The 23135-nt window shown below is 40.7% G+C and overlaps 1 protein-coding gene across 28 annotated transcripts in view; it reads right to left on the bottom strand.

Moving 5' to 3' along the window:
* Positions 1-23135, bottom strand: part of CEP112 (centrosomal protein 112) — a 521685-nt gene that overhangs the window by 297555 nt on the left and 200995 nt on the right. For all 28 annotated transcript variants that reach the window (XM_051825862.2, XM_070060425.1, XM_070060419.1 and 25 more), the window contains one exon: positions 7545-7652. In XM_051825862.2, coding sequence (XP_051681822.2) covers positions 7545-7652 — 108 coding nt within the window. The remainder of the gene's footprint in view (positions 1-7544; positions 7653-23135) is intronic.

The following is a 23135-nucleotide window of genomic DNA, read 5'->3' on the forward strand; positions in this document are numbered from 1 at the left end:
CTGCCTGCAGCGCGGGCACACCGGGTTCTAGTCCCAGTTGCCCCTCTTCCAGGCCAGCTCTCTGCTGTGGCCTGGAAGTGCAGTGGAGGATGGCCCAGGTCCTCAGGCCCTGCACCAGCATGGGAGACCAGGAGAAGCACCTGGCTCCTGGCTTCGGATCAGCATGATGCGCTGGCTGCAGCGTGCCGACCGCGGCGGCCATTGGAGGGTGAACCAACAGCAAAGGAAGACCTTTCTCTCTGTCTCTCTCTCTCTCTCTCTCACTGTCCACTCTGCCTGTCAAAAAAAAAAATTAAAAAAAAATGTATTGGCTTATATTCCTGCCCATGTCCCATATTAGAATACCTAGGTTTGGTACCAGGCTATGCCCCTAACTCTAGTTTTCTGCTAATGCAGGCCCTGGGCATTTGGGGAGTGAGCTAGCATATAAGAGCTCTGATTTTCTGCTCCTCTAATTAAAAAAAAAAAAAAGTGATATTGTCGCAATGTGGAAAGTAGGGGGTATAAAAAAGAATTAACTATGATTCAGTCACCTAAAAACTAGTATCATTGTTAAAGTATTTCTCTCTGCTTTTCTTTCTTTCTTTCTTTCTTTCTTTCTTTCTTTCTTTCTTTCTTTCTTTCTTTCTTTCTTTCTTTCTTTCTTTCTTTCTTTCTTTCTTTCTTTCTTTCTTTCTTTCTTTCTTTCTTTCTTTCTTTCTTTCTTTCTTTCTTTCTTTCTTTCTTTCTTTCTTTCTTTCTTTCTTTCTTTCTTTCTTTCTTTCTTTCTTTCTTTCTTTCTTTCTTTCTTTCTTTCTTTCTTTCTTTCTTTCTTTCTTTCTTTCTTTTGACAGGCAGAGTGGACAGTGAGAGAGAGAGAGACAGAGAGAAAGGTCTTCCTTTGCCGTTGGTTCACCTCCAATGGCCGCTGCGGCTGGCGCACTGCGGCCGGCGCATCGCGCTGATCCGATGGCAGGAGCCAGGTGCTTTTCCTGGTCTCCCATGGGGTGCAGGGCCCAAGCACTTGGGCCATCCTCCACTGCACTCCCGGGCCACAGCAGAGAGCTGGCCTGGAAGAGGGGCAACCGGGACAGAATCCGGCGCCCCGACCGGGACTAGAACCCGGTGTGCCGGCGCCGCTAGGCGGAGGATTAGCTTAGTGAGCAGCGACGCCAGCCTCTCTGCTTTTCAAAGTTAAAGACAAGTGGGTCAGAGTCTTAGTATATACTAGCAAAATCCTTTCCAAAAAGTCTGGATTAATTTATAATGCCACTGCCAATATATGAAATTAGCAGTTTTACTAAACTTTGCCAACTGCAGAGGGTAATACTTTGATTAATTCTAATTTTCATTTTATTTTAAAATCAATAGTGAAGATATTTCCAGATGATTATTCAAGTCACTTTGTAAAAAATTATTTATTTATTTGAAAAGCAGAAAGAGAGAGAGAAAGAAACTCTCTCTTCTGCTGGATCATTCCCTAAATGCATACAAAACTTGGGACAGAAGCCACGAAATCAAGCCAGGTCTCCCACACAGGTGAAAGGGATCTAACTACTTGATCCATCATCTGCTGCTTCCTAGGGGGCACATTAGCAGGAAGCTGGAATTTGGAATAGAACCAGGGCTCCAAGACAGGAACTCTGAAATGGGACATGCGCATCTCAACCACCAGGCACCAGGCACCTACTTAATTGCTTCCTTATTTGGTTCTTCCCTTTTTCAGGTAATTTATTGAGACATTAATGATTTCCCTACTAGTTATGCTAACTACTTTATCTGCTAATTAATTTGAAGCTATAGGATCATTTTGTCCTAAAATACTTGCTGCAAATATTTCTTCAGTTTTCTAATTAAAATAATTTTTATTTAACCAAATGTGCTTGAATTTTCTTCAGTGGTTTTTGTTATTGTGTCTAACTTTAAAACCCAGAGTTATGTCAAAATTATCACAAACGCAAATCAGGCAGTGGAGTCATTCTGTGATAAATGGTCATGAATTTTGTATCTACATAATTATCATCAAAATGAGAACAAAAATTTTAAAATTGTCAAGAGAACTTTTCAACTCCTTATATTTGCCCTATAGTACAACAACTTCTAATTCATGCGTGTTAATGAGTTTTAAATTTTTTCTCTCATCAGTTTACTTTAAAAAGCTGACATTTTTCTTGTTTTTATTAGGGCCTCAAATATTGCTTTTAATTAAAAAATTATGCCAATTACATGTTCTAACTACAGCATAAGAAGCACCAGATTTGCAGGGCTGGCTTTGTAGTACAGAGGGTTAAGACCCCGTCTGCAGTGCCAGCATCCCATATGGGCAACAATTTGAGTCCTGGGTACTCCACTTCCCATCCAGCTCCCTGCTAATGGAAAAAGCAGTGGAAGATGGCCTAAGTACTTGGGCTGCTGCCACCCACATGAGAGACCTGGAGGAGGCTCCTGGCTCCTGGCTTTGTCCTGGCCCACCCCTAGCCATTGCAGTCATCTGGGTAGTGAACCAGTGGATGGAAGACTTCTCTCTCTCTCTCTCTATCTCTCTCTGTAACTGTGTCTTTCAAATAAATAAATTCAAAAGAAAAGAAAAGAAGAAGAAACAGCATTCCATACCCTCCCTTGATATCTTTATTTACATTAGATTAATCATTACCTGTTTCATTCTCACCCCTTCACTCCCCAATTCTGTGCTCCACTTCTTGACATGATGTTCTATACTTAATTTCCAAAGTTAATTTCCCAGCAACCATTCTGACAGCACTGAAGTTGTGGCAAACATCCTCCATGGCTCTTTAAATTGTTTTTGCAGTGGAAATACACACATCCCTTCAAGTTGGCATGGATCAGAATGACATTCCATTGCCAGAATGCATTTATTAGAAATTATCCAACTCCATTCCCAAATTATACCACTGTTCTTAAAAGAACCTGATGAGGAGCCAGTGTTGTGGAGCGGGTAAGGCTGCCACCTCAACGCTGGCTTCCACATTGGCACCGGTTCATGTCCCAGCTGTTCCACTTATAATCTGGTTCCCTAGTGGTGGACTAGGAAAAGCTGAAGATGGCCCAAGTGTTTGGGCCCCTGCCACCCACGTGGGAGACATGGATGAAGCTCCTGGCTCCTGGTTTCAGCCTAGCTCAGTGGATGGCCATGGGAGCCATCCAGGGAGTGAACCAGAGAATGGAATCTCTCTCTCTCACTTTGTCTCTCCCTTTCTTGTAACTCTTTCAAATAAAGTAATGAATCTTAAAAAAAATAAAATAAAAAGAAGAACCTGATGAAGTAACTCCACTGCACTGGTTTTTACAGTTATAAACCCCAAAGTTTTCCAGACTTTGGCACCTGTGAAATTGATCTACCTGCACTCTATCATCTGTCATTTCTTCTTTTAGGCTTTTAATCTCTTTGTTATATTTTTTAAAGATTTATTTATTTGAAAAGCAGAGTGAGAGTGAGAGAGAGAAAGGGAGGGGGGAGGAGAGAAAAGGAGACAGATTTTCCATCCACTGGTTCATTCCTCAAATGGCCATAATGGCCAGGGTAGGGCCAGGCTGAAGCTAGCAGCCTGGAACTCCATCTCGGTCTCCCACACGAGTGCAGAGTCCCCAGGACTTGGGCCATCTATCACTAATCTCCCAGGCACATTAGCAGGGAGCTGGATCAGAAGTAGAGCAGCTGAGATTTGAACCAGTGCACGTATGGGGTGCTGGCAGTGCAGGTGGCAGTTTAACTCACTACACCATAATGTGGGCCCTCATGGTTAACTTTACACTGTATATAAATTGTATTTTCTATTTCATTAACCCAAATTTATTACCTACTCAATATTCTATATATATATAAGTGCTCTATAATATTCTTACTAAAATCTATTATTTCCTAGAACTTATTAAGGCTTTAATTATCTAAGTATTGCTTAAAACATGCTGATTATGAAATTTCAAGTAAAAAAGTTTATTTAGAGGGTAAAATGAAAATCTTAATCTACCATACCCCTAATAATTTTATGCCCTTTCCAGAAACATGCATAATCTTCCAGATTTTTGAACTAAATTTACATATATACTTAAATGGGATATAGACATGTGTTTTAATTTCACATAAATATTGAGATCATAATATTCAAAGTGTTCTAACATGTGCTTTATCCCCTTATACAGTCTATCTCAGAAATCTGGGTATGTTGGCACCTATAGATTCATATCAATTTTTCTAACAAACACATAGTATTCCACAATATGTATTTAGAATAATTTACATAATCATTAATTGTATTAATAAAAGTTGAACTATTCATGATAGTTCAAATAATGAACATGTATCTTTTTGCAACTGCATAAATGTTTCTAGAGGATAAGTTCTTTTTTTTTTTCTTTTTTTTTTTAACAGGCAGAGTGGACAGTGAGAGAGAGAGACAGAGAGACAGAGAGAAAGGTCTTCCTTTTTGCCGTTGGTTCACCCTCCAATGGCCACCACGGCTGGCGCGCTGCGGCCGGCGCACCGCGCTGATCCGATGGCAGGAGCCAGGTGCTTCTCCTGGTCTCCCATGGGGTGCAGGGCCCAAGCACTTGGGCCATCCTCCACTGCACTCCCTGGCCACAGCAGAGAGCTGGCCTGGAAGAGGGGCAGCTGGGACAGAATCCGGCACCCCGACCGGGACTAGAACCCGGTGTGCCGGCGCCGCAAGGCGGAGGATTAGCCTAGTGAGCCGCGGCGCCGGCTGAGGATAAGTTCTAAGAAATGAAATTTTCAGATTAAACAGTATATAAATTAAGTGCTTAAATCAACAGGATGTACATACATGATTTCATAAACTAAAGTTGTAAGAATCATCTTTTTTTAATTAGAGAGGTGGACAGGGAGAAAGAAGGAGAGACAGAGTGTGCAGTTCCCATTTGCTGGTTCCCTAGTGCCCTAGCAGTTAGCACTGGGCCAAGCCAGAGCTGGGAGCCAGGAATTGAATCCAGGTCTCCCATGCGGGTGGCAGGGACTTGATTATGTGAGACATCACCTGCTGCTGCCATGGGATCTACATTAGCAGGAAGCTGGGATTGGGTGCTGAGGCTGGGAATCAAACCTAGATACTCTGATATGAGATGTGGGCACCTTAACCGGCACACTCACCACTAGACCAAAAGCCCGCCATCTTATTTTGGAAAGTAACAGGCTCTTGCCCCATCCTCCTCCAGAACTGGTGGCAACTCTGTTAGACCTTTCTCTGATGATTACTTGCATACCTCTACATTTCATGGTTGCTTAGCTCTTTCCTAATCTACCAATTCTAGACACTGTTTACCATTTTTCTACCATGACAAATGGGGATTCACATTCTCATGCCTCCTCTCTTCCATTCTTCTCAATATAGATTTATCAGTCCTCCACAGGTTGACCTCATATCTTGAAAGAATAAACCACACCTTCCATGTATTGTTTGATACAGGGACAGCAGATTAGCTGACAGGATTAACACCTCAGTGGTCTCACCCTTCCCCTTCCCTCTCTTTTCTGTTGTTTCCTTAAATGTCCACGCCTCTGTCACCTCTAACTTTACTACTACAACAATGGGATTGATTATCTGTATGCTCTGGTCTACAGCCATAATCGAGTTGTGAAGTTGAACAACACCACATATCATCTAATTAGTATGACTACATACATATTGTTTAATGAAAAGCTTTATTTTGCTAAGACCACATTTCCTTCCTAACTAACCCAATGTCATAACACCTGTCGATGGTTGCCATGAGGAAATGTGGGCCTAGAATTGCCAGATTTACCAAGGTTGCAAGACAGACCTAACACCTGCATCTCTGTAGAAAGTCATATGTACTTTAACAGTGACAATTCATTCAAACATTGACTCCAGAAACCCACAGCATGCCAAACAAGACTCAGTTTAAGAGATCAGTCTCACAAAGAAACAGCCAATTGCCACTTCCATGTTGAGGATTTTCCTTTGTCCTTGGTTCTCTAAAATTCCGGAAAGCTTTTCTTTGGCACCACAGACATTTCTTGCGTTACTTTCTTAATAACTTCCCTTCCTCTTATTTCTGTTTCCTGTTTTGGACTCCTGACTAGACGGTAATGTCCATCTTCCTGGACAATACACTGAACCTCTTACCTACTCTGTCTCTCTGCCTTTTGTTCTATGTTCTGGGAGATTTTCTCAGTTTCTTTTTGATGAGGTTAAAAGGCAGGGCAGCACAGCTGTTATCGCAGGCAAAGCTGCTGGACAGCTTGGGTTTGAACCATGGCACTGCCAGTAAGGACTGTGAACTTGGCCAAAGTACTCAAATTCTCTGTGCCTCAGTCTCCTTGACTGTTAAATCAACATAACAATGGTAGCTACTACTCTTGGCTCTGGATTTCCTCTTCTGTGGATGTTTGCTTGTTTTTTGTTTAACTTGCTTATCTTTTTCTTGCTTTCTAAGTTAGACATTTAAATCATTGATTTGAGATTTGTCTTCTTTTTTAATATAAGCATGAATTCCCATAAATTTCCCCTAAAGCACTAATTTTTCTATATCCATGAGTTTTGTAACTGTTTTTGTTCCATTCAGATATGTTATTTCTGTTGTGGGAGCCTTCCAACTTAGTATATAATAAAGTAATACCAAGCAACAGTTATAAAACTGGACTATATTTTTGATGTATAGTTGTTTCATTATCAAAAATGTGCTTAAATCTTTCTGAAGGTAACAAGCAAAAATTAATAGCTACCTTAAATAGTCTGGGAGTAAGAAGGAAAAGCTGTTGTTGTTATTTAGTGAGAGGCAGGGTGCCCGGGGTTTCCTTCCATCCGGTACCAACCGCCCCTTCCCCTCTTCCGCAGCGGCAGCCTCTCTCCCCACACATCAGCTACACTGGTCTGCATCTTCACTTTCCTCCTTAAACACGCCCAGCTCATTCTCATCTCAGGCCCTCCAACCTGCTGTTCTCTCAAACTAGAGCAGTATCTTCCGGAGATGCCACAGCTGGCTGCGCCCAGGGTTCAGGACTCTCAGCACAAATGTGAAGTGGTCAGCTCCCGACCACTCACCCAACATATTTCCCTTCCCACCCTCTACCTGGCAAAGTCTGCAAGTGCATGCCGTTTTCTTTTCATAAATCATTCTTCAAATTGATTACAGGCGGACTCCGCATCAAAATGCAAGCTCTCTAAGAGAAGAAATCTTGTTTCTCTACCACAGTTGGCCCCAGTGCTGGTAACTACCAGGCACATAACAGGCACCAGCTCTACTTCCTCAGGAAACGAAGAAGCCAGACTAGCACTCTGATGGGCACAGAAGAACTCAAGAATCACAATAAATGTCTAGTTAAACATTCAGATTAACAAACTGCCAGAATAGACCAATGGAGTGTTAAAATTCTGTTTTCAGGATCTTACTGAAACAAATATTATTTTTAAGATTTCAAACATATTACTAATAATAGCTCTTAGTAATATTCACTTTATACAGACATTTATGATAGAAAGTGATGTTTAAAAGATTAAGTGGCATATAAGTATATAAGTATTAAAATAAATATTGAAATTGTGGCATCATCAAAATGAAAGACCAACCTGCTGTTCATATCGTTGTTTGACGTCATCCAACTGCCACACAAACTCCTTTGATTGCTTCTCACGAAGAGACTTGGATCTAGTTAAATCAGCTTCCACTCTTTCCATCTACAAAATTTTAAAATAAAATATTAACTTTTTTAAACAAAAAACTGTATCCTATACTTTTTGTAATTTGCATATTCATTAAAAAAACAAATATTATGGCCGGCATTTTGGCATAGCGGTAAAGCCACCGCCTGCAGTGCCGACATCCCATATGCCTACTGGTTCTAGTTCCAGCTGCTCCTCTTCTGATCCAGCTCTCTGCTATGGCCTGGGAAAGCAGTAGAAGATGGCCTAAGTCATTGGGCTCCTGCACCTGTGTGGGAGACCGGGAAGAAGCTCCTGGCTACTGGCTTCAGATCGGCACAGTTCCAGCCGTTGTGGTTAATTGGGGAGTGAACCAGCGGATGGAAGACCTCTCTCTCTCTCTCTCTCCCTCTTTCTCTCTCTTTCTCTGCCTCTCCTCCTCTCTGTGTGCAACTCTGATTTTCAAATAAATAAATCTTTAAAAAATATTAAACACTCACCAATCATAATGATGAATTTATAAGTGATAAAATAATGAAACATGTATCAATTTATTTTGACTTATTTTAATAATTTAAGGAGGTAGAAAATATAATTTGGGACACTCAAATAGTTAATCAGCAACATTATTATTAAGCCTTTGGCAGGTGCTGAATGGGGGAAAATATTTTCAATTCATTTACCCAAAAAGAGATATATCTAAAAACATAAATAACTTTCGTAACTCAAAAATAAAAAGGCAATTAAACATAATTTAATAAGTGGCAAATAATCTGAATAGATATTTCTCCAAAGAAGATTAATAAAAGACCAAGTGTGTGAAAAGATGCTCAACATCACTGTCAGTAGGCAGTAGAAAGTTGAAACAAGAATGACACACCACTGCCCAGCCGCGAGGACGGCTGCACAACTGGCGAAGATGCGGAGGAATCAGCACCTTGAATGCTGCTAAGACAATGTTAAAGGGCAAAGACACACAGAAGACATCTGGCAGTTCCTTAAAAAGCTAAACAGCCAGTGACCATGTGCCTCAGGACTTCAGCTCCAAGACAAAACTTGCAAACATACATTCACTCAAAAGCTTGTACATAAATGTCATAGTAGCATTATTCATAATAGCCAAAAAGAGGAAACAGCCTAATACACATCAATCGACAAACAGAAACAAAATGTGGTATGTTTGTATAATGGAATACTGGCCATAAAAAGGCATGAAGTCCAGCCAGCTGTCCGTGGTGGGTTTTGTACTCATGGATTCAACCAGCCATAGATGCAAATATTTGAAAAAAATTGTGTATGCACTAAACATGTATTAATTTTCTTGTCATTATCTTCTAAATAACATATAACAGCTAGTTACAAAATACTTACATTGTATTAGGTATTTATAAGCAATCTAGAGATGATTTAAAGGCTATGAGAGGATGAATATAGGTTTTATGCAAATACAATGACATTTTGTATAAATAATTGAGCACACATGGATTTTGATATCCTCAGGGGTCCAGGAATGAACCTCTCTTGGATACTGAAGAACCACTACTAATACATATTATAACATAATGAACCCTGCCAGCATTATGCAAAGTGTCACAAAAGACCACATACTTTATAGTCCATAGAATCAGAAAATAGATGAGCTGTTCCCAAGAAAGAAAGGAGCTTAGAGGGATGACAGATAAAGGGTATGAGGTTCCTTTTTTTTAAGATTTATTTTATTTATTTGAAAAAGTTACAAAGAGAGGTAGAGTGAGAGCAAGAGAGAGCTCTTCCATGCACTGGTTCACACCCCAGATGACCACAACAGTCAGAGCTGTGCCAATCCGAAGCCAGGAGTTAGGAGCTTCTTCCAGGTCTCCTACGCGGGTGCAGGGGTCCTTGGGCCATCTTCTACTGTCATAGAATAGCTGGATCAGAAGTGGAGCAGCCAGGACTCAAACCAGTGCCCATATGAAATGCACTGCAGGCTGGGGTTTAACCCATTGCGCCACAGCACCAGCCCCTATGAGGTTTCTTAAGGGGAGATGAAAATGTTCTGTAGTGATGATGGCCCAACTTTGCAAATACATTACAAACCACTGAATTATACACTTATGAGGGAATTGTTGGTATGTGAATTATATCTCAACAAAGCTGTTATTAAATAACAAAAAACAGTGAAAGTCAAAGATTCCACCACCTCAATGAGGGCACACATGATCCAATCCCTGTTACCTCTCTCAGCTCATCTCTACTGCTGTAACCTTTCACTGCTGCCCCCCTGCCCCCCTCCTGCCTCCATGGCTCAAAACAACCAGGAGAGTTTCCACCCTGGGATCCAGAGGCTTTCCTCTACAGAGTTCACACGACTACGTGAAGGTTTCCCTTAAATATCAGCTTTGCACAGAGAGTGCCCAGACCACCTTTTTACGTATTATACTGCAGCTTCCCCGCCATGTCTACCCGGTCCCCCTTCCTGGGTTTGTTGCTCCTTTGCTCCAGGGAATATCACCTTCAAGTCCACTTCATAATTGACTTCCTGAGTAGGGTTTTCTCCTGCTCTATAATGTAGTCCTATGTTCACAGAAGTATCCCAACCATTTAGTGCAGTGCCTGGTATACATAGGGAATCAAATACCACTAATCAAATGAAAAAAAAAAAAAAAAAAAACAGACTCAGCATGCCCAGCTTGGTTAAATTTCTGAGCAGTATTCCATCTTGCCTTCTGCAACACAATGGAGGCAACTGGAGACCATTATGCTTAGAAAAATAAGTCAGACCCCAAAAGACAAATATCACACTTTCTCTGATTCGTTGTAGTTAATAGGTAGAGTACATTTTGTTTAATGTACATGAGTGAAATTGACATATTGGGATTTGATTGTTTATAGTCCTTGTTGGGATTCCTGCTGAACAGTGGTCTTTCTGTTTTTCACTTGTTTAACTCCTTATTTACTGAGGCATTAAGACTGTGACTATAAAGTAAATTAAAAATATGCTATTGCAAAAATTACAAAAAAAAAGAAAGAAATGGGGAGGGAAGCTTAATTAAATTCTTAGAATAGTATCTCTGAATCACATGAAATCTGTTGTCTTTATGTTAATAATTTTTTAAAAATCTGATGAATGTACAACTTTCAGTCTTTAGTGTCAAATTCTCTACAGCACACACAAAATAAGTACAACAGTATTGACCCATCTTTCCTCACTTTGTGATTGCATCAGAGGCTCTTTTATATGCAACAGGAAAAAGATGTCCTTGCGAACAGTAATGAAAAAGCTCTTAATTTACGTAACATGAAAAGCGCATCTTTGAATTATTCCAAGTAGTACAGCAAGTCATTGTCTTTCCACAGGTAGAGTTGGGTATGACCTAGGAAGACACTTTTTCTCCCACTGGCTGCTCTATCTCTTATCATTCTGCTTCAGTGCTGTGCTGACCCACGTCTTGCACAGATTGCCTCCTTTCAGGTTACTTTTTGGTAGGCACTAGGATTACTCCAAACGTGAATATTAGAGGCAATGAACCATGAAATAAATCTTTCTTCACAGTTCTTTCCTGCTAAATTTGGAGAAAATAAAGCCATTCAAATCCATTTATTCAGACATGATTAAACTTTAAGGGTTGAGAAAGAAAAACATTATGAAGCAACCTACTGCGCTGCATGGGAACAAAATACATATTGCCACCCACTACTGCTAACAACTCGTTTCAGTTGCTCGTTCTTACACTGAAGTCTGGAGTATCCACATTGTGCCATTGTATTTAACACTTAAGCATTTCTTTCTCAGTGCCAACGATCATAATGTTGAAAATACTAAGTCATCAGCTTCCAAAAAACAATGATTGCAGTTCTAAGATTTTTTTTAAGCTTACTTATTTGAAAGGCAGAGTTAGGGATACAGATGGTTGAGATAGAGACAGAGAGATCTCCCATCCACTGTTTCACTCCCCAAATGCCCCCGCCAACCGAGGATGCACCAGGCTGAAACCAGGAGCCAAGAACTAAGCCTGGGTCTCCCAGATGCATGGCAGGAACTGAACTATTTGAGCCACCCCCTGCTGCCTCCCACTGTGCACATTACCAGGAAACTGGAATCGGGAGCAGAACTGGGACCTGTACCCAGGTTCTCTGATATGGGATGCAGATGTCCCAAGTGCTGTCTTATTGATATGCCAAACACCCACCCTGAGTTCTAAGATTATTGATCTATAGGTAGCCAGTGTGTGGTCAAGAATAAATGTAAGGGGCTTTGTGACACAATAGATTAAGCTGCCACTTGTAACACAGCATGTGAGTGCCAATTTGAGTCCTGGCTGCTCCACTTCCAATCGGCTGGACCTGGGAAAACAGTGAAGTATGGTCCAAGTACCTGAGCCCCTGTCACCCACATAGGAGACCTGGATGAAGTTCAAGGTTTCTGGCTTCAGCCTGGCCCAGTCCCAGCTGTTGTGGCCATCTGGAGAGTGAACGAGTAGGTGGAAGATCTCTGTCTCCATCTTCTAATTCTGCCTTTCAAGCAAATAAACATTTTTTAAAAAGTAAGGAACTGTTAAGGAAAACACAGTAAAGCCTATATTATTTTGGTTCTAAGGTTCCAGGCTCTCTCTTCTCCAGTACTTTCCACATTAAACACAAGCCAGAAGCTCCTTAATCCATGCACAGCAATCGGGTGTCCTTGGTATTTCCAAACAAGCATTGCTTTTTTAAGATTTATTTATTTGAAACACAGAGTTACAGAGAGGAAGAGAGAGAGGAAGAGGAAGAGGAAGAGGCAGAGAGAGAGAGAGAGAGAGAGAGAGAGAAAGATCTTCTATGTGCTGGTTTACTCCCTCAGATGGCCACAACAGCCAGAGCTGGGCTGATCTGACGCCAGGAGCCTGGAGCTTATTCCAGGTTTCCCATGTGGGTGTTGGGTCCCAAGCACTTGGTCCATCTTCCACTGCTTTCCCAGGCACATTAGCAAGGAGCTGGATCGGAAGTGGAGCAGCCGAGACTCGAGCTGGTGCCCATATAGATGGCAGCACTGCAGGCAGCAGCTTCACCCGCCGCGTGGTTCTTGACTCTGCGGCCCTCTGCTCTACACCACCCGGTGGGTCCCTCATCCAGTCTTCGAGACGAACTCAAGTCTCCCTCCACTCTGAGGTGTTCCTGAACAACATGAATGCCTTCCTTCTCTCTGTGCTCCTAACATCTTTGTCTTCCTAACACATTCTGTTTTTCTCTACAGCATAGAAATGTTTCAAATGTGTGAGCTTTGCTTTTTCATTTAGCTCATGAGCTGGCAAATACAAAGAACAATGGCTTGTATTTCTTTCTTTTGCATCTTATTATTCACTAATTGCTACCATGTGCAGCATAAACATGTATTGAGTTCTTAAGGGTGAGGCGGAATGACATCAGCAAGATGGCAGAATACGAGTTCCCTGGCTCCAGTCTACTGTGCAGAAATTCAGCTAGCAACGATCCACAGACAGGAACCCCTTCATGCGTACTGCAGAACTTGCGAGTGGGGCTGAGACACACTCTTGGATCACAGAACGAAAATAGCTACGCTAGAAGGGTCTGCCGCGAGAACATCATTCTTCCCCAAAACCAGCACAACTCCACACAGAGAAGACTGCCCTGGGCCCCAGTTTCTACAGAGGGAGACAAGCAGCTTCCCCAGCATTCAGATGCTTTGTTTTGTATTTTAGGATTTTATTTATTTATCTGAAGAGTTACAGAAAAAGAGGCTGCGAGATCCTCCATCCATTGTTTCACTCCTCAGATGGCTACAACATCCAGGGCTGGCCCAGGCCAACGCCTGGAACCTGGAGCTTCATCTAGATCTCCCACATGGGTGCCAGGAGCCCCAATACTTGGGCCATCTTCCGCTGCTTCCCAGGAGCATTAGCAGGGAGCTGGATCACAAATGGAACAGCCAAGACTTGAACTGGCACCCATATAGGCTGCTGGTGCTGCAGGCTTTACTGGCTATACCACAACTCCAGTCCCTCTGGGATGTTGTGTAAGAGGCCCACATCTGTGTTTCCTCACAGGAAACACTGGAGATATAATCAAGGTCAGACCACCTGGAATCAGCTGGAAACAAAAGGGAAAGCATTCAAAGCAATGTCTGCATGCTAACCAGTGGAGATACCAGCAAGCAGCATCACTCTGACAGGTTCTGTAAGCTGGAATCCTGAGACAGCTCTGCACCCCAGCCTTAAACCTCTGTGCAAGGCTTCCCCAGGCTGGAAGGCAAGTCTGAGATTAGCATAACTGCAGAGGAGAGCATGTGGCCCCACGCTACCTGGTCAGCAGAGTAGGGCACTACACAGGCTTGCAGGTCTGCACAAGGTCTCCCTAGTCAAGAAGGCAAGCCCCGTCTCCCCCTCCCCAAATCTGCAAGGCAGAGCACCTAACCTCATCCAACCTTGGTAGGCCAGCAGCAACCCCCACACAGGTTCAGAGCCCAGCCTGAGGCAGGCTGGCCCATGACTGCACAACCATGGAGCACAGTCTGGTCCTGCCCATCCAGAGTGGTGGAGCCGCAATCCCAGAGAACTCACCCAGCCTCAGAGGCCAGCCTGCAGCTCTGAACAACCAATAGCACACAAGGGATTAAATCAAAGTAAAAATTTTCTACATAGCAATGGAAACAACCAATAGGACAAAGAAACAACCCACAGAATGATGGAAATGGCTGTAAAACATACATCTGAGAGGCCAGCACTGTGAGGTACTGGGTTAAGCAGCCGCCTGCGGCACAGCATCCCACATGGGTGCTGATTCAACTTCTGGCTGCTGCACTTCCCATCCACTCCCTGCCGACGGCTTGGGAAAGCAGTAGAAGGTGGCCCAAGTACTTGGGCCCATGTACTCGCATGGGGGATCCGGAAGAAGCTCCTGACTCCTGGCTTCAGACCGGCCCAGGTTCAGCCATTGCAGCCATTGGGGAGAGAATGAGCAGATGGAAGACCTCTCTCTGTGTCTCTCCTCTCTCTGTAACTCTGCCTCTCAAGTAAATAAATCTTTTTTAAAAAATACATCTGAGAAGGGGTTAATATTCAAATACATAAGGAACTCAAACAACTCAAGAGCAAGAAAACAAATAACCTGAAGGTTAATAAATGGGCAAAGGCCCTGAACAAACATTTCTCAAAAGAAGAAATTTAAATGGCCAACAGATTGATGAAAAAATGATCAACATCACTAATCACCGAGGAAACACAAATTAAAATCACAATGAGTTTATCACCTCACAGCTACTGGAATGGCTACTAGCCATTGATGAAAAATAGCAAGTGTTGAGGAGCATGTGGAAAAAAGAGAACCATTGTAGCCGTTGGTGGAAATGTAAAACAAGAAATTCTATCACTGGTGACAAAATGGATGAACTTGAAGGACATATGTTTAGTGAGACAAGGCCAACACAGAAAGACAAAACAGCATCATCTCACTTAAACGTGTAACCTAAAAAAAGTCACACTCATGGAAGTAGGGAGTAGAATGGTAGAGCCTGGGGGAGGATAGTGAGGAAGTATGGGCAGGTGCTAGTTAAAGGGCCCAAAGTTTTAATTCGATAAAAGTAATAGGTTCTGGTGATCTATTGTACTACATGCTGACTCTAACATATATCTCAAAGCTGATTAAGAGAATAAACTTAAATGCCTCACTCACATTGGATACATATATCAAAATAATACATTGGATCCCCAAATGTATATATTTACATATTGTTAATCTGAAAAAGTAATAAAATTTTAAAAATTATTGTGGCTCTAAATGATTTTTAAAGGTAGATGGAAGAGTAAGCAAAAGTGAGAGAAAATATTAAATATTAATATTTAAGACATACATTTAAATATTTAAGATACAAAGAGCTTCATGTACTCAAAAATTACCTTCTGTAATCAAAACAGAAAATCATTAAAACATACAAAATACATTCTATATGTATGAAAAAGAATGAAATTAATGCATTATATAAACATGAAGAAAAATTCAAAAGTAAATCATTGATTTTACAAGAAAATGAAATATATGTTGTTTTAGATTACACTGACCGAAAATGCCAGACCCCACTCCATTCTCCTTCCACAATTTAAGAAAAACTCAAAAATCTGTCTGATTAATAAAGTTTGTACCAAAACACAGGGTTCTCAGTTGCCATAGATGCAAAAGATTGTGCTTCATCATTCATCATTCCAAATTCCACACAACTTTAGGTATGCACTTTTTAAAGATTTATTGATTTATTTGAAAGAGTTACACAGAGAGAGAAGGAGACAGAGAGAAAGAGAAAGAGAGGGAGGGAGATAAAGAGGTCTTCCATCCGCTAGTTCACTCCCCAGTTGGCCACAATGGCCGGAACTGAGCCAATCCAAAGCCAGGAGTCAGGAGCTTCTTCCCGGTCTCCCACATGGGTGAAGGGGCCCAAGGACTTGGGCCATCTTTTTTACTGCTTTCCCAGGCCATAGCAGAGAGCTGGACCGGAAGTGGAGCAGCTGGAGCCCACATGGGATGCCAGCATCGAAGGCAGCTGCTTTAACCAGTATGCCACTATGCCGGTCCCAAGGTATATTTTTTTTTAAAAAGAAAACTACTTTATCATGGAACTCTAGCTTCAAGAGAACCTACAATAAAACTTGGTGGTCAAATAGAGCCAACAAGTGACTGGATGCATTTCTGTAACTGTTCAGTTACAAGAAAGAGCTGACGAAGAGGGCTAGATCTTAATACGGTGTCAAGCAACACTTTTGCTTCATATCAGAGAAAATCCAAGTACCCATAATAACATATTGTAGGTTCATATTTTTCCTTATGTAATAAATAGTTCAAAAGGAGACTATTATATCGGCATTTCAAAGACGTCAGGGTTAAGGTCACTGCAAATTCATCCTTCCCCTAATGGTAGCAAAATACCTTCTGTAGCTCTAAACTTATATCTAGGAAAGGAAGAGCAAAGGATGAAGGGTGTAGGGATAAGGGCAAAGGACACATCTCAGCGGAGCTGCATTCCTTTTTAGGAGGTTTTCTGCCAACAACAAATTAATTATCCTGTTTGTATTTTATTAACTAGAATAGCATTAAACTCCCAGTTTCATCAGTAGGGCAAAATCTGTAGTTTAATACTGTCTTGTATTGCCCTAAATAAAATTTGTATTTTATTACAACATAGTAATGTATGTTAAGTGAACATCTGAAAGTTTCCATCAAATATATTCATAACAAGTTATTGCGCTCCCTTCAGTAAAGTACTATTATGTTGTCACACTCTAAGTAATCCTACATATATAATTCATAGAATACAATTATATAATTGTATACAAATATGCAATTCAAAATATACTTTGTTATAGTCAATACTTATTCAGATAAACCATAACACTATCAAACATTTTCAGATATGTATAGATTATACAGACAGGTGCATAGTTAGAAATATACAAACTGGTAGATAAGAAAAAATAGAGGAAAGACAGATAAAGAATTATTTCTGTGCCCAGCTAAATACTCAATAGAAATAAGTACCTACCAACACATTAATAGATTATATCTGTGGTTCATTTGTAAGTAATAAACATTAATTGATGTAAGAAAGATCATCTATCAGCCGGCACCGTGGCTCGCTAGGCTAATCCTCCACTTGTGGCGCCAGCACCCCGGGTTCTAGTCCTGGTTGGGGCGCCGGATTCTGTCCCAATTGCTCCTCTTCCAGGCCAGCTCTCTGCTGTGGCCTGGGAAGACAGTGGAGGATGGCCCAAGTGCTTGGGCCCTGCACCTGCATAGGAGACCAGGAGGAAGCACCTGGCTCCTGGCTTCGGATCGGCGCCGTGCGCCGGCCGTAGCAGCCATCTGGGGGGTGAACCAATGGAAGGAAGACCTTTCTCTCTGTCTCTCTCTCTGTTAGTGTGGGGAAAAGATTGGGATGAAAACCAAAGTATGAAATGTAGAAATATTCCTAGAAATATAAATACATGAATCCCAAAAGAGCATTTACATAAATCAAACAAGAAAACTGGCTTAACATATTCATTAATGAATTAAGTTATTCTACTCAGGACACTGCCCTTTATATTCCATCTGACAACTGTCAGATTTATTTATTTATTTATTTATTTGAAAGGCAGAGTTACAGAGAGAGAGTGTTAGATATTCTTCCATCTGGCCGGCGCCATGGCTCACTAGGCTAATCCTCTGCCTGCAGCGCCGGCACCCTGGGTTCTAGTCCCGGTTGGGGCGCCAGATTCTGTCCCAGTTGCTCCTCTTCCAGTCCAGCTTTCTGCTGTGGCCCGGGAAGGCAGTGGAGGATGGCCCAAGTGCTTGGGCCCTGCACCCCCATGGGAGATCAGGAGGAAGCACCTGGCTCCTGGCTTCAGATTGGTGCCGCGCACCGGCCGTAGCAGCCATCTCGGGAGTGAACCAATGGAAGGAAGACCTTTTTCTCTGTCTCTCTCACTGTATAACTCTGCCTGTCAAAATTAATTAATTAATTAATAAAAAAAAAGATATTCTTCCATCTGCTGGTTCAGGTTCACTCCCCATATGGCCACAACAGCTGGGACCAGGAACTCCATCCTGGTCTCCCACATGAGAGGCATGGGCCCTAGCACTTGGCCATCTTCTGCTGCTTTCTCAGGCACATGTAACAGAGAACTGAATTGGAAGTAGAACAGCTGAGACTCGAACCGGCACCCTAATGGGATGCTGGCACTGTAGGCATTGGCTTAATCCACTATGCCGCACTCTAGCTCCTGACTTCATATTTCTTCAGAGGCATATTTCTTTACTAATATATGAAAAAGAATGAAATTAAGTAGATTATTAATGTTTTTAAAAGTATGATCAATATATGGAATATTACCAGTATTTTAGAATCACAAATTAAAACTCTTTCATTTATTGAAATAATCAACTCATTTTGGGAAAACATCAATATTTCTAAAACACCCAATATTGAGATACACATATGGAAAATTGAACATGGATGAATTTTCTCGAATGAAACACCACGATGTAACTTGCACCCAGGCCAATGAACGGTACTTCGGAAATAATTTTCCTTTATCATGGGTAACTCAGAGCCACTAATTCTGCCTGGTTTTGTTCCTGATATAAACAGAATCTTAGAACACAAGCTGCGATCTTCGTGGCTGCTTTCTTTGACTCACATTAGATTCAAATGTGGCATCATGGAGCAGCAAGTTAAGCTCCTGCTTGCAATGTCAGCGTCCCCCGTCAGAGGGCAGATTGCAGTCCAGATCGCTCTGCTTCCAATCCAGGAGCAGAAGCAGAAAGGAGCAGAAGATCGGCCAAGTACTGGGGCCTCTTCCATCTACATGGGATACCTGGATTGAGTTCCTGGCACTGGCATCAGCCTGACCCAGTTCTGGCCCTTGTAGGCATGTAAGGAGTGAGCTAGTAAATGCTGTGGGATGGATGTGTGTGTGTGTGTGTGTGTGTGTGAGAGAGACAGCCTTTCAAATAAACAAGTCAACTTTTTTAATGTTGTCATTAACTCTCCATTTTTACTATTATATAGTATTCCATAGTGTGAATATACCACAGTTTATTTATATGTTGTACTGCTGATGGACTTGGGTAGTTTCTATTTTTTTTTTTTTTTTGGATTTTATAAATAGTCTTGCTATTAATATTCTACTATATGTTCTTTTGTTAACTAAATAAGCACTTATGTAGGATACACACTTAAGAGAGACATACTCGGGTTTAGCAGATATTCCTAAATAGTTTTAAAACTGCTTGTACCAATCTACTCACATTAGTGGTATACATGAGTTTCATTATTCCAGATCTGTGGCACATTTGTAATTCTCTTTCTCACTCAAGTCTTTCTGGTAGTATCACTACTACACAGTGTAATTCCCCTGATGACCAAAGGAACTGAACACTTTTTTATGTGTTGGCCATTGTGAAATGAACTTTTGTGAAATATCTGTTCAAGTATTTTGCCCATGTTTCTATGTAGAATCTGTCTTAATTGATTGTATAAGTTTTTTATTCCAGATATGAGTCTTTGACTCAGTATCTAAGCACAAAATACTTTTTCCAAATCTGGAGTTGACTTTTCATACTGGCCTCTTTCGATAAACAGAAGTTTATAATTTTAACAAAATCTAATTTTAAAATATTTTTATTATCATGCCTTTTATTTCCTATTTAGAAAATCCTTACCTATTTTCAACCATCAAAAATGTTTCTACATTTTCTTTTGAAATTTTTATTGTTTCACCTTTCACTTGTATACCTATAATCCTTCTGAAATTGATTTTGTGAATGGGACAAAATAAGAAGCAAGATTTTCCCCTTTTTCCCATGACTACATACTTGACGCAGCATCACTCACTGAAATGGTCATTCTCTCTCCACATTATGGCCATGCCTCCTCAGACATAATCAGATCGGTCACAAATGTGTGAATCTATTTTAGTCTTTTTCTTCTATTCCACTGGCTATCTTGTGCCTTTATTACATTGTATGAACATGAAAATAGGATTCTCATCATCTGGTAGTGTAAGTTTTCCTGTTGCATTCTTCTTCATGATTGCCTTAGCTATTTTTAGCTTGCAGCATTACATATACATTTTGTGTTTTTTTTTTTTTTTTTTTTTACATATACATTTTGAAATCAGTCTGTCAGTTTCCTTCATTTCCCCCTAAATGCACTGCTAATATGCTAATGTGGATAAATGACTTCTCATTTTATAAAATTGAGACTTCAAATCCATACACATGAAATATTCTTCAATTTACTTAATATCTTCTTATACTTCTCTCAGTTAAATATTTTCTGGTTTTCAGAATATAGGTCCTGTGTATTTTTGTCAGTTTTTTTTTTCTCATTTAGGTGATGTTTTTTAATACTATTGTAAGTGGCATCTTTTTCAAATTTTATTTGCTATTTGTTGCTGGCGGGTAGAAATGAAATTCTTTTGTATATGTGGCTTATATTTAATAGTCTTTCTAAATTAATTAACAATAATATTTTAACAAGAAAACATTAAAAAATTTCATAGCCACACAAAGAAGCCATGATTGAGGATAGAGACAGAACTCACTGAGCTACTTCCCCTGTGCCTACTCTGTGTTCTCTTAATGACTAATTTATTCCACTAGTTACATCATCTATTATAAGCAAACATCTTTGTGTATTGGTCTAATACAGATGCCACAAGCCTGTCTGTAAGTAATCTCCATATTCTCAGAATCTGCGACAGTGGATGCCATCAACTCATACATTTTTTAGAAGCAAATTAAAGAATAAATCAAGTATATTTGAATATTTTGGCCAGTACATCAATAAAAATATTCCAAGTACTTAAAAATACTATGTTACTATTTTCAAAATTCAGCCAAATACAGAAAAAAATGATGTTTCTTAGTCCAAGCATTCTCAGATTATTAATTAATCTGTTATTTGTTCTCCTTTTGCAAAAGATATTAGTCATTGATGAATAGTATTAGGAGGAATCCTCACACAGTTAAGGATTTAAGATTTCTATTTCTTTGTATGTTTCCATTTTATTTTGTTTTTCAAAGCCAAATAATTTTAGATATTCACTGGATGTTGTCACTTAGAGTTGATTAATTGTGACAATGGGCTCTGCTAGGGTTTCAATGTTCCCTCCAATACTCAGGTTGAAATTTCATTGCCATTATAAACACCATAACAAAGACTGGAACCTTCTCGAGGCAGGGTGTCTAACGAACAGTGCAGTGTCATTATCTCAAAAGCAGGCTAGCTTTTGAGAGTGGGTTCCTGATTAAAGGACACCTTTGGCCAGAATTTCCTGTTTTGCACGGGGTCTCCCGCCCACCACCGTTGACACAGCATGAAGGCTGTCTCTTGCTGGCACCATGCTCTTGGACTTCCTGGGATCCAGAAACATGAGCCAAACAAATCTTTTTTTTTCTCTTTTAAATTAACTAGTCTGTTGTATTCTGTTGTAGCAGCAGAAAATGGACCATAATAGCCTACATTTTAAGCATTAAAATGTATTCTAAAATTTTACCTCCTACCTAACTTCACTTAACAAAATTTAAACAAGTAGGAAAATTTCTCCATTATCAATTTAAAAGTGAGAGAAAATGCTTCCGTTCATTTGAGACTTTTAATATCTTAAAATTAGTCTAGGGGCCAGGGCCGTGGCAGAGTAGGTTAATCCTCCGCCTGCAGTGGCCGACATCCCACATGGCCACTGTTTCTAGTTCCAGCTACTCCTCTTCTGATCCAGCTCTCTGCTGTGGCCTGGGAAATCAGTGGAGTATGACCCAAGTCCTTGGGCCCCTGCATCCACATGGAAGACCCAGAAGAAGCTCCTGGCTCTTGGCTTCGGATCTGCCCAGCTCTGGCTGTTGCGGCTACTTGGGGAGTGAACCAGTGGATGGAAAACCCTTTTCTCTGTCTCTCCCTCTCACTGTCTGTAACTCTACCTCTCAAATAAATAAAATCTTTTAAAAAATCAGTCTAAAAACTTTGTTTACAATTACATGAGTCAGGGAGGAGCATTTGACCGCCCACGTTGGATTGAGCGGGTTGATTCTTGGTTCCAGTTCATTACCCCAGGTTACTGATAATGCAGACACTGAGAGGCAGCAGCGGTGATTCGGGCAATAGGCTTCCTGCCACCAAAGGGGAAGACTGCATTGAATTCCAGGCTCCCAGTCCTGGCCCTGGCCTAGCACCAGCTATTGGAAGCACTTGGGGAGTGAACCCAGTAGATGGAAGCACTGCCCCCACCCTGTGTATGTGTGTGTGTGTGTCCACCTCTGAATAACTTTAAAAAATTACATGCGCCATCATTAGGCGTTAAAAGGAAAATTCGACAAAGGAATAAATCATAACAAATGGTTTTTGCAAGCACTTTTCCTTAAGTGTATTTATTACCATACTACACATCAGGACACAGATATATCCAGGTGGCATTCTTCCTTTTTTGTCTGTTAAGAATTTTTCTAATTAGTTAATAGCAAGAGGAGGATGATGAGCTAAACTTAAAAATTCAAAGGATGCAAAGAACTGGACAGCAGTTTCAACTGTGATCTGAGATGCAATCAACCCCAGTGTCATTAGCAGTGGTTTTCAGTGGGTTTTCCAGGTATAACGTTAACATGTATCTCACATCTATCTGTATCTCACGTCTGTCTGTCTGTCTATCTATCTAAAGAGAAACACAATTTAAAACCAGACATCTAGCAGCAAATATCAATTAATAAGGAAGTATTTTCAAGAGGAAAAAAATAAACTAGCAAAGTCAAGAGGCTAGTGGAAGCCCTGGAGGAAATAGTTAACTGACACTTACACAGTTGGCTTCCAGGATTAAAAAGTTTCATTCCAGAATTGCTGCTAGTAATTCAAAAACCGTATCTGTCATTTGCAGTCATTTATTGTTTCACAGAGAATATGTAAATATAGAACACTTTTTCTCAAATATGATTACACAAATAGAAATAATTCTAATAGTGATGTATCTTCACAATTAAAATATATACGTTCTACTCAAGCACTTGCTGACAACTAACACTCAC

This window comes from Oryctolagus cuniculus, chromosome 17 (genome assembly GCF_964237555.1).
Source record: "Oryctolagus cuniculus chromosome 17, mOryCun1.1, whole genome shotgun sequence".
Taxonomy (NCBI): Eukaryota; Metazoa; Chordata; class Mammalia; order Lagomorpha; family Leporidae; genus Oryctolagus; species Oryctolagus cuniculus.